Raw genomic sequence first — 12,456 nt, forward strand, 5'->3', positions numbered from 1 at the left:
GCCTAAAGAATATGTTAAGGACCATATAACTTGATAATTGACCTTGGTTGAAGAAATTTGAACATGCTCCATTAGGAACAACCTCCTCTCGCCGTTGGAATTGGTCTTGTTAATTGCACCCAATGTGACAAGTCTAGCAAGAAAGCACCTATTGGTTAGGGGCACGATTTCTCTCGTCTCTCTTTCCTAACCGTTGGATTGAAGTCCAATGGTTATTGCTCTTTTTCTCCTCCTCCTTCTCCTCCCCAGGTCTGATTTATTCTTTCTCTAGGCACCTCGACCCCTTTCCCCTTCCTCGTGGACCGGTCCATAGTCTCTTCTTCAACGGCGCCGCCACAATGTCTCCGCCTAAGGTCCCGTGAGCCCTCATCACCGAGGTTGCGGTCAGTCTAGAGCAATAAAAAAATCAAAAAGACCCCATCTGCACCTCCGAGTACATTTCTAGTGCTCCTGGAGCACATATGCTTCCGCGCTTCTGGAGCACCTGGATCGTTGGATTGGAGATCCAATGGCCACGATCAGAGCCCTCGCAACTTTGCAGAAAAACACCCCTAGTAGTCTTGAAATTACACGGACGATGTTGTAGGTGCTCCTGGAGCATGGGAGCATATGGGAATATGAGCTCTGAGAGCATCATATATTTTTCTCCCTACGCACTCTCGTCCTCGCCTACACCGACGACGCCAGGCGGCTCCCTACCCGTTTTCGACGAGATCTTGGCTCGGCCTCGCGGAGGGCAAAGCGGCCGACTGCGTCGCCCCGCCTCAGGGCTTGTTCGGCAGTTCTTCGCGGAGCGGAGCGCCCTTTTAGCAGCTCCGCAAATTGTAACTGGAAGCCTCTCGGGGCTACACCGTTGCTCCTCCACACGGAATCGACCGACACGAGATAAATTCACAGACAACGGAGAAATGACGAATCCGGTTTAGTAAACATGGAGTAGTAGTTGCAAACGTGTAAAGGAAGGCAAATATTACTACAATTTACAAGTGATGTGTAAGTTTTCACAAGATAGTGTTGCGCTTTGGCGCGGCGTGTAACAAGGAAGTAGTAGGAGCACTTATACATACAGCCCCGTCGCCGGTCCACAACCGCAACTGTGGCGGTCCATCTTCACGAACCAACGATGAGCGCCGGGGTAGTGACCAAGTCGGCGCCGGTGCTCGTCGTCGGCCCGCCCGGCGGCGACGACGCCGTGGTCCACCTCACCTCCTCCTTCGACCGGATCGTCCCTCCTATCGGGGTCACCGCGCTGCTCCTCTTCGACCGGCCGATCCCCGAGCCGGCGGAGACCATCAGGACGGCGCTCTCGAGGGCGCTGGCCCACTACCGCCCCGTCGCCGGCCGCCTCGCCGACCACGCCGACGGCGATGGCAAGCTCATCCTGCGCATCCAGGGCGCGGCCGGCGTGCCGTTCGTCGCCGCGTCGGCGTCCTGCGCGCTGGCGGACGTCACGGCGCCGCTGCTCGGCGGCCTCGCGTTGCGGTACCCCGGAAGGCTCTGCCGCCACGGCGACCCCCTGCTGCTTTTGCAGGTCACCGAGTTCGCCTGCGGCGGGTTCGCCGTGGCCGCGACGTGGAACCACGTGCTGACGGACGGCGAGGGCATGGCGCAGTTCCTGGGCGCCGTCGGGGAGCTCGCGCGCGGGGCGTCCCCGGCGCCGTCCGTCCCGCCACTCCGCGCCGACGACGGCTCGCTCCTGGGCCTCCCGCCGTCCACGGTCGCCGCGCAGAAGCAGGGGGGCAGCCCCATGCTCAAAATGAACCTCGCGCTCCTCGACGTCACCGTCCCCGCCGGCCTGATCGGCCGCGTCAGGGCCGAGTTCGACGCAGCAGGCCTCGGCGACCCGTGCACGGCGTTCGAGGCCGTCGCGGCGGTGCTGTGGCAGTGCCGGACCCGCGCGGCCGTCGTCTCCGTCTCCGACGAGGCCCCCGTGACCCTCTTGTTCGCGGCGAACCTGCGCCGGCTCGTCGGCGCCAGGCCCGGGTACTACGGCAATTGCGCGGTGCTGCAGCAGCTGACCTCGACGCGCGGCGCGGTGGCGAACGGCGCGGCCGCGGACGTGGCGAGGATGATCCGGCGCGCGAAGGAGAGGATCCCCGGCCTGCTCGGCCCCGGCGGCACGACGACGGAGCAGGGGGCGGTGGCGCTGACGTACAGCACGCTGGTGGTGTCGAGCTGGAGGAACCTGGGGTTCGAGGCGGCGGACTTCGGCGGCGGGAGGCCAGCGCGGGTGACATGGCACTGGTACGGGGAGACGACGGTGCCGAGCTGCGTCGTGTGCCCGCCGGGCACGGACGGCGACAACGGCGGGGTCAGCGTGACATCGCTCTTCGTCAGGCCAGAGCACGCCGACGCCTTCCTAGCCGAGCTCGCCGCCATGTCGCCTGCATCCATGCCATCACCATCACCATGAATCTGTGAACTTGTACAGCTCTGACAGTGGAAGTTGTAATTATTCAAGTATGGAAAAAAAAGTTTCAAATGATAAATTTTTTACTCTATGGTTGAACAGAGGATCAGCTCCTCATTTCAAACAAATTCTTGCAAGATTTCTCCTTCGAATTCAAGATAAACCACTAGACAAAATATACAGCTGCTGGCTTTGTGACTGGGGACACATGAACAAAATTGGAAGGGGGCACAACAGACACCCATTCCATCCCCACTCACAAAGGTCTGAACCTTGAGCCATCTTCCCTACATACTACTGCTACTACTACCAAGGGCCTGAAGCTACTACTACTACTACTATACAAAATCCTGGAGTCCATGGCAGCAAAGGAGCTCCATCATTTGAAGAGCATCTTGAGCTCCTCGATGCGCGAGCTGCGGACCTCCTCGTCCGTCAGCGCGCCGGCGATCATCCGCTGCTTGCGCGCCTGCACCTGCTGCATCCGCTCCTCCACCGTGTCCTTGACGATGAACCGCCTCACCTGGACCACCCTCTTCTGCCCGATGCGGTGGATCCGCATGATGGCCTGCTCCTCCACCGCAGGGTTCCACCATGGATCCTGTATCAACACACAACAGAACTTGGTTATTGTCACAGATTTTACTACCACAGGGGATGTATCACCAAGCAAAAGTAGTTCACTGAGTTCACTGGAGTGACACACAGGGTAGCAAGGTGGAATTACCATGAGGAAGACATTGGAAGCAGCAGTCAGGTTCAGGCCCACACCTCCAGCTTTGAGTGACATGAGCAGCACCTAATGAATTTCCAGGGATAAAAGATCAGCAAGTGAAAATGCTTCAAGAATTACTTGTACTTTTCTAAAAAGAAACAGAACAAGTAAATGAGCATACATACCAGCTTGTCCTTGCTTTGACTGAACTCATTGAGGACCTTCTCCCTGTGCTTCTGGGTCACCTTCCCATCAAACCTCAAGAACTTGATCCCCTTCTGGTTCAAGGGGATCTCGAGGAGATCAAAGAAAGAAGTGAACTGGCTGAACACGATGCTCTTCTCCCCCTTCTTCCCGAGGCCCTCCAGGGTCGCGAGGAGCCTCACCACCTTGCATGAATCCTTCCAGTTGTTCTTGGCGTCAACCTCGTAGCGGCACTGGACGGGCAGCATGATCAGATCGGCCTTGGTGATGGGGCTTCGGCAGATAGGGCAGGGGCCCCCGGCAGGCGTGCTCCAGCTGGAGAGGAGGCACTCACGGCACATGCGGTGCGCGCAAGGGGTGATCACGGGGTCATCGGAGGTCGAGTCAAGGCAGATAGGGCACTCCGCGGCCGTGCCCTGGCGGATTTCCTCAACAACATCCTCTACAAATGCTCGCGAGGGTACAATGGCACGGCATCCAGAATCACTCCGTGCCCCTTTAAGGAACCGTTCCGCTAGCTCGTCAAGGTCGGTGTACTTTTTGGTATCAGCTTTGCTGCATATTGAAAGTTCAGCAAAGGAATTAGAAAATGAGCCAACTTCAGCAAAGGAATTAGAAGATGAGCAGATGAAATGCAAGGCAATGGTTTTGTTGCACTTAGTGGCTAACCTGATGACCAGGAAAGGGTGATCACAGCACTGCCTTAGACGAAGAAGTAGCTCAAGAATGTTAGCATAGTTGTTAAGAACATTGCCTTGTGCCACAAACTTATCGAACTGAACCTGTTGGAATGGAAAGACCATTTTGAGTTAGAAATGAAAAGAAACTCGTCCATGAACTATTAGATTCTCGCCAAGATGAACAAGAGATATAAAACTTCCTTCCTTTCAGTAACTAATCAACAAAATTTGGCCCATAAACTCTTACAAGCATATACCTTTGATCTCCTGAAAAGCGCTTCATAGAAATCACGTTCCTCCATAGACTGTTCGCATTCAACAACCTCAACGTTAGCTGGTGGGAGGACCAATATGGGCCTGAAACAAGCATCAGAGTCATGTGGTCAACAATAGTTCCAAGATGGAAGGCACTTATTTATGCAACTAAGAGTTTCAAAGAAATACAAAATAAGAAGTGCATACTTTCCCATCTTGTCTTTTGTTTCCTTGGTTCTCCTCAGCATGAGAGGCCTAAGAATAGCTTTGACAAGCTTTAATCCCCTCTCATCACCATTCTCATAAGGTCTCTGAATCAGCTTCTGCCACCTGGAGGGGAATCAAAACGGCTTGTGAATCAGGTTATAAATTTTCAACCACAAGTATTTGAAGTGAAAGTCTGATAAAGCCATACCAATTTGAATTACACCATGGCTCCACACGTAAGAAGCAAAGAAGACTGTAAAGGTCCTCCAAATTATTCTGCAGCAAATGTGATCATTATAAGCTAGTGTTTCCAAAAAACAACAGGCTGGATAAGAATTTCCACAAAATTCGGTACTTGGAATTATCACATCTAAACATGTGATGTAATACAAATACAAATGCAATGGCTGAAAACACACCTGCAACGGTGTACCAGTTAGGCACCATCTGCATTGTGAGCTTAACATATAAGCTGCTTGGGCAGCTTTAGTTCTGGGAGACTTGATTGTATGTGCTTCATCAAGCACAATTCTATACCAATCTATCCTGTGAAAGGCACTGCTGCCATCCTGTGAAGGGACCACATTCATTAGCTAAATGAGGACACTATAGAAAAGCTATTACCTTCAAAACTGGACATAAAAGACCATTGACAAACTTACAGCTTTATGAGCTGACTGAAGGACACCATAGGTCGTCAAGACAACAGTATGTTCAGCCATCAATTTGAGGTCACCAGTTCTATCACCACCATAGTATACAAACACAGAAATTGCTCCCGGTGTTGAATGTGCTTCCAGTTCATCCTACAAGCAGGAATAAGGAGGACAGTGCTCACATTATTTATTTGTGTAGTGATTCTTACGGACAAACAAGTTGATTAAACATGCAAGGAAAAACATTATAAACTGCAATCTAGCACTGCAGTTTCAGCTATTCTGATGTTGATTGCAGACTCTAGCAGTTCATTTGACAGAAAATGCTTCTACTAAATAACTGTAACACCAGAGATTTAACATTTTTATATGAATCACTTCTGTAGATATGCTTACCTTCCATTGACCCAATAATGCCATGGGACACACAATAAGGGTACCTCCTCTTATATTGGGGGTCGAAGTGCGTGTTCTGGTATCGCGACCTCTTACAGGCCTTATTATGTCTCTTTCTATGTAGTTGGGCTGCTCCCCCCTTGGGTTCGACAGTATCAGGGCAATAGTCATGACAGTTTTGCCAAGACCCATTGCATCTGCCAGTATCTACAAAGGCAAAGATAACACATAAATACTTCTCCTAATAGTACCACATAACTATGATCTGGTGAGGCAAATGAAAGCATTGCAAGTACATAAGCAAATATAGAAACAAATTTCAAATCATATCTTAGGCTTAAAGTCTATCAACTAATATCAGTGTGGTAAACATAGTGTCACCAAACATGCAAAACAGGATTTCAGAATCCTCAACAAAAGGCAATCATAAGTATTCATTTGCTATTGGAATAGTTAATGAACAATTCAAAACAGTATTAGCAAATCAATTAAGAAACAACAAGATGCAAGGCAAAATAATAAGCCCTACATTTTCCAATATAATGTAAACCAAGCACATACATGAGGAACCATCATAAAGGACTTACCCCTCCTCGTGTCGTCTTACTTAAACTTGGAAACTTGGTTGTCGCTTCACCAGAGAAAACATTAATGTACACAGCAGGAGCCCTCCTGAGAAGATAAACAATTCAGTGATTAGCACTGACCATTATCAAACTTCTTTTAAAATTATACAAATAACACGGAAAAGCACACACTTGTCAGCAATAGTGTAGGCACTAAAGCAGGGATCAATAGCATTTTTTGATTCATCGTCATCAATGCATCCCTTCTCCAATTCTGACATCCAAAAGAGAGCTTCTTTCTGATACGGTTTGAGAACAGAAACAAGAGTATGTGGTGGCTCTGCTTCCTGTTTTAAATGTTGTAGATCAATATTCAAAACGGTACATTAGTTCCCATGCAAATAGAGTAGTATGAGCAAGAGTGAAACAGAAATGCACTTTGTTGTTACCTTCAAGTCATATATTTCAGCTGTGCCAATAATTTTGTTCAAGGCAGCCTCCGAAATGGCCTGCTCATCAGCAGCTTGCTCCGGAAAAGTTTGCCCAGCTGTGCGGCGGGTTTCAAGTCCAACAATAGGAGTTGATTCGTCGTCTCCATTGGCATCACCCTAATTTATGTACCAGAAATTTCAATAAGCTAGCATCAAAGAAAGATACAGAAACCAAACTGGTTTACAAATGTGGAACAGCAACAGAAAAAAGAGGATTTAATTATCATGGTATACTTGCTTTGCTATAGATGCTAAACACACAAACTGAATAATTTGGGACAGTAACAGATAACAAGAGGATTTTTTAGCTCACCCTCAGATTCCACGGTCGCTTTCTCGTGAGCTCATCAAGAGTGAAATCAGCCTGCAAAACAAACATGTATACTGAATCAGCCATTCATCATGAACACCACAAGACCAGCCTAGTTGAATAAATTGGCTTCAGTGGTACCTTGATAGATGCCCTTAGCTTGAGTAATTTGAACAGGGCATGGAGAGGGTTGTCTGAATAATCAACATTTGCTGGAGCAAGCTGGCTCAAGGATGAGTTGTCGCCTTCGGTGAACACTGACTTGTGGATGTAGAAACTGTAGGAGCAACATTTAGCAATGGTCAGACTTGCAGGCAAATTGTGCAATGTACAGAAAACTAACAAAATCAATCACACAGCAAAGCACATTGTATCGTCATCAGTCATTACCTGACATAGAGCAAGATGTCCTGCATCAGCCTTAGTTCCATTGTCGGAAACACGATCTTCCCCTGGATCTTGACTTTGGAAGAGTTCACCAGTGGGACGAGGCACTTTGTCCACTCCGGAGACAGTTTTCCAATCTGCAATAACCATCAGAAGTTGCACAAGATTAAGATGATTCTGCACAGAAGGATGTCAATTCCAATCATGTGTTCACAATGCATCAGGAACTTAATGGAGAGCAGCTCACCTCTCCGGCGCGCTTGGTCGAGAAGCGCACAATCTGTAACAGCGACGCCGCCTTCTTGGCCGACATCTTGATGCCGCAGTTGACCCGGTCGTAGGACGGGAAGCCGAAATGGACGATCTCGCCGGCGTCCAGCATCCGCCTCCCGCTGTGCGTGGACAGCCCGGCGACGTAGGACTTGTCGACGAGGAACCAGTCGGGCTCCGGCGGGAAGTCCCCGAGCTCCGCCTCCGGCGCCGCCACGACCATCTTCCAATCGCTCTTCGGCGGGGCCGCGGTGGCCCGGATCGGCTGCGGGTCGTACATCTGCGCGGCCTCCTCCGGCGGAATCGCCCGGATGGGCCGCGGGTTGAGGTACGGCAGCGGGTGCGTCGCCGTGAGGTCGACCACGCCCTCCTCTTCCCGGACCCTCTTCTTCGGCCTCGGCGCGGCGTCGATGACCTCCGCCTCGCCGTCGCCGCAGTCCATCTTCACCGGCCGCGGCACGAGGCTTATGCCGCAGCCGCCGGCGCGGGGGCGGGGGCGGCCGCTGGTAACCTCCTCCTCCTCCTTGACACGGCGCGGCGGCGGCGAAGGGGCCACTTTGGCGGGAGGGGGGCAGAGAGGCCGCTCCTTCTTGGGGACGTCGACGGCCTCGGCCTTCACCCTGGCCGCCGGCGTCGGGGCAGCGGCAGCGTCGCGCTCCGCCTTGACGCGGACCTTCTCGGCGTCGAGGAGCGCGTCGATGGCGCGCTCGGCGGCGTCGTCGGCGTCCGCGCCGACGCCGTCGTCGAGGAGCGCGTTGATGGCGCGCTCCGGGTTGCCGCCGCAGCGGGAGAGCGCGGCGAGGACGCGGGCCTCCGGGAGCGCGGCGCCGAGCACGGCGCGGACGGCGGCGACCTCGGCGGCGAAGAGCTCGGCCTGGCTGGGGGACTCCTGCCAGACGCCGTCGCCCGTCATGGCGGCGGCCGGCGGGTCGGCGGGGATGGTGCTGGCCTCTTCCGGCGGCGGTGGATGGAGGGGGCGGGCGCGAACGGAGATTTGGAGCGCGGGAGGCGCGGCGGACGGGGGGAGTGGGGAATGGATTGAGGGGAAACCGGCGGGGTTTTATGGGGATTTATCTTTTTGGCGCGAGAGGAGAGAAATGGTTTTTGGCGGGGGAGGGAAAGTGAAAAGATTAGAATTGTGGCGGTGAGGTGAAAATTACAGTGCGTTTTGGGGGCCACGTGAGCCTTCCCAACTTGGTATGGACACTGCCATAGTTTACCAGCCATCTAAATAAAGACCCCTAAATCTTTTTTTATCTTAATAAAGGACCCCCCCCCCCCCCCCCCCCACCACCACCACACACACACTCTCTCGCATGTGTACATTGTGATAAGAGTGTACAAAATACATGTATGAACTAAGCGATTGTTCTGTTGTGTAAGATGTTATATCGACTAGCCCGGACCCCGGTTTATATAATACTAGCACATACAGTATGTCTGTGCGTTGCAACAGAAAAAAATGATATTTTATACAAGCATAATGTCCCACGGCACCAGATTTACTATAAACAACATGCTGCAACGCAACATCCTTCTACAAAATGAACATAAAAATATAGATGCAATTTAGCCTTGTTTATATTTTCTTTGCCGGGCATAATCTCCCACTCATTCTATTTATTAAGTATAATCATTCCTTTAATTACCATGACGTCCTCATCCATTTTAGTCGGGAATCAAATTCCTTCGTTTTCTAATTTATTAGTAACCCCAACACATTAAAGCCTCATCTATTTGAATATTCTATTTATTAAGACCGCAATATTTCTTTTAGTTATTCCACTTGTTTACCCATAATCTTTCCTTTTAATTAGCCGCATATGTTTAAATATTCTACTTAAGCCCATAATCCTCCTTTAACTAGCTCATTCGTTTAATTAATAAGTCCTAAACATAAGTACCGCCATTCGTACATTTAAAGCGAGTTGGAATTAGTAAATGTGAAAGGTGCTTAGGAATATCAATGACCTGGAGATATAGAAAAAGTTTGATTATTCAAAAATGAAGAAAACTTCTGTCAAACTTGGAGGACATGTGGTGTGTCCGCTTAAAAGCGTCCAAGGTAGGCATCCCGTTACCATGCATGCGAGATTAGGGCGTGGGGGCAGCAGGAAGGAAATACATAAACAATACTTGCAAGGATGAATATTTGAGAAATTACTCTTTAAAATATCTCTTTTTTCCATCCATGAGATATATCAGTACTATATATAAAGAACTGAGACTCTGTTGTTTCCAACAACCATGAGATATGAGATAGGTCAGTTGGACCATGTAATTTTATCCAAACGCAGGTTGCGAGTTCGATTCTTGCTGCCGCATCTTTATTTTGGCAGCAACTTAGTCCTCGAGCGACGGCCCAACTTGGCCCATATGCGTGAGATGTGAAAAGAAGAGGCTTGAATTACTTGATTTCATGGACAGGTCAAGGTGGGCCGGACGCACGAGACGGGAGGATGCTCGATCAGGCGACACACGAAGCTCAAAATTTAATACCACCTCGAATATATTTTAAATTCAAACTGAAAGCGTAAAATTTCAGGACCTCTTTTTTTGTGCTTCTTACACACTTCCATTTATCCAGATTTTGATAGCCTCTTCGGTATATTGCATTGCCCACTCTCACATCGAGACATGGTGCATCCTTCGCCGGTACATCTAAACCCTGTGGGAGACTTGCTCTTGCCCTTCCAGACATAAAACGTCTTTCTCCTCAAAACAACCACCACACCTCTATGTATTATGACATTTTCATAGCCATTCTGAGATACATTGACATGCAACTTCTATTGTTTCTCTTCATTACATGACCTATGTTTTCATTGTCATTTTGCTTTGCATGATCACATAGAGCTGACATGATAGTTGTGGCAAGGCCATTATTCGTCATTATTTTACATGTTATGCTAGATCATTGCACACCCTGGCACACTGCTAGAGGCATTCATTTGTAGTCATTATTTTCATTTTAGGGTTGTAAGTAAATAAAAGTGTGATGTCCATTATAGTGTGCCTCTACTGTGGGATAAAGAAAAGAGGTCAAAGCACCCAACAAAAGAAGCCAAAAAAGAGTCTGTTAGAATTATTGGGATTTAGACCATCTGTTATATCCAATAATTTATAGGGAAGTCCCATAGGCCCATGTGGCACGTTCATGCATGACAAGAAATAAGCTAAAAAATTGCGCTAGTGGAAAATGAAACTGAATGGTGACGAATGATGACATTCATCTCCTCATTGATGGCATCAATACTTTCGTTTTAGTTTCATTTCTTCATTAGTACATTGGTTTCTTCATTCTGTGCGGGCTAGCATATTGTGTCGTGCAAGAACTTGAAATGATTTGCCTACTAATGGAAGACAAGACTTACCACTTAATAGGATTTTTAGTGCGCCTGTTTCTCCTCTCCTTAATGAGAATTAGTGCGTCCATTTCAGTTTTATCTCGTTACTCCTATAAGAGGTCACTCTTTTTGCCGATGAGACACAACTCCTCGCGTTGTTCCAAAGCATTGCATCGCCTACCTCTTTCCCACCCCGCTTCCCGACGTGCACCGGAGAGTGAGACAACATGCCTCCGAAACCTCGCCTCTTGCGATCCGGTACGGGAGAGGGGCAATCAGGTTTTTGGGAAGCGTCCTTGCACGACTGCTGGATTCTTGTTCATCATGGTTGCGAACGGTGACATCACTGACGACGAGTTCCCCAACAACAACTTCTACCCCGACGTCAGCGACATGATCTGCACCTTCTGCTACTGCGTCGTATGCCATCTTATCCTCACTGTTAGGGCTAGCATTTTGATTTATTGTTAGTGGCGATTGACATGGATATGATGCATTTTGCTTATGATTTTGATTGCACGACTAGTCTCAACGAATTGTTGCTAGTTTCTAGTTTCAACACTATATTGCTATTCATGTTTTATCCACTATTTGGATTAAACTAAATAGGAAAATGCCTAATTATTTAACAGAGCCCACAAAAATGAGAGGAAAGGAGAAAGGAGCACACTACTATCCTCTATACACACTTGTGCTTTAAAGTAGCACCTTGTACTTTACGTATAGAGTTTTCATATTCCTCTTTTTTCTTATGCTAGTGGGATTTTTACATTATGAGCACTTGACTTGCATATTCTGATGATGAGCTTTCTCAAATGCTCGAGGATGTGAGTGAGAAAGTTGGATGCACACCCACTTAGTTGCATCATGAGATTTTTCATACACTTAGCTCTGGTGCATCCGTTGTTTGGCAATCCCTACTCCTTGCATCAGTATGTATTGTAAGGCCTCTTCATTGTCTAACGATCAAATGCATTGATGTGAGACTTTATAATTTTTTGTCTTCTTATAAAGTCCCCACCATTATTCTATTTTCCATCCAAAGTGCGAAGACCAAGGTTTGTGAATTGAACAGTAAGCAAAGTGCTAAGTAGTTGAAAAGGACTCGTCATGGATTCAGTTACTTGATTGAAGCTCTAGGTGTGCTATGATAAGATGTTTGAATATGATAAAGCCTTAAATGATTGAGAACATGAATATGATATACATACGAGTATTGCTTGGTATTACATGAAAATATTAGTCCATGAAAACAATAGTAATTTTTTTACACATATTAATGTTACTTGCTTGTTATCAATTGTAGACTATTGCTTTGAAGCACTTTTGTCTTGAGTTCAGACCATTTCACATCATTTGATCAAGATTATGTTGAGTAGCATTCAACATCAAAAAAAAATATTTCTCTATCATTTACCTACTCAAGGATGAGCATAAATTAAGTATCAGGTACACTAGTTTTCAATGAACAAAAGCATCAAATGTACCTGAACAAAACTGCGCATCAGATAAATCTTTTAGCATGCATGAGCAATTGATGAAATTCTCAATATAAACCACCA

At 48.3% G+C, this 12,456-nt stretch overlaps 2 protein-coding genes across 2 annotated transcripts; one reads left to right on the top strand and one right to left on the bottom strand.

The window, feature by feature from the left end:
• The first annotated feature begins 1,037 nt into the window (after nt 1–1,037).
• Nucleotides 1,038–2,501, top strand: LOC147983499 (acyl transferase 15-like). Its single transcript, XM_087542993.1, has one exon. It carries the CDS (start codon nt 1,124–1,126, stop codon nt 2,411–2,413), a length of 1,290 nt encoding a protein of 429 aa, XP_087399119.1. The 5' UTR covers nt 1,038–1,123; the 3' UTR covers nt 2,414–2,501.
• On the bottom strand, nt 2,483–8,581 carry LOC147983500 (DNA repair protein RAD5B-like). Its single transcript, XM_087542992.1, has 17 exons — nt 7,525–8,581; nt 7,281–7,414; nt 7,032–7,167; nt 6,894–6,944; nt 6,539–6,697; nt 6,282–6,436; nt 6,111–6,195; nt 5,524–5,730; nt 5,134–5,277; nt 4,891–5,040; nt 4,680–4,747; nt 4,472–4,594; nt 4,267–4,366; nt 3,999–4,111; nt 3,311–3,884; nt 3,138–3,209; nt 2,483–3,011 (listed from the first exon to the last, which is right to left on the bottom strand). Exons 1-17 carry the CDS (start codon nt 8,458–8,460, stop codon nt 2,790–2,792), a joined length of 3,429 nt encoding a protein of 1,142 aa, XP_087399118.1. The 5' UTR covers nt 8,461–8,581; the 3' UTR covers nt 2,483–2,789.
• Between the last annotated feature and the right edge of the window lie 3,875 nt (nt 8,582–12,456).

Source organism: Triticum urartu, chromosome 2A (assembly GCF_056163025.1).
Source record: "Triticum urartu cultivar PI428250 chromosome 2A, HENAU_Tu73, whole genome shotgun sequence".
NCBI lineage: Eukaryota > Viridiplantae > Streptophyta > Magnoliopsida > Poales > Poaceae > Triticum > Triticum urartu.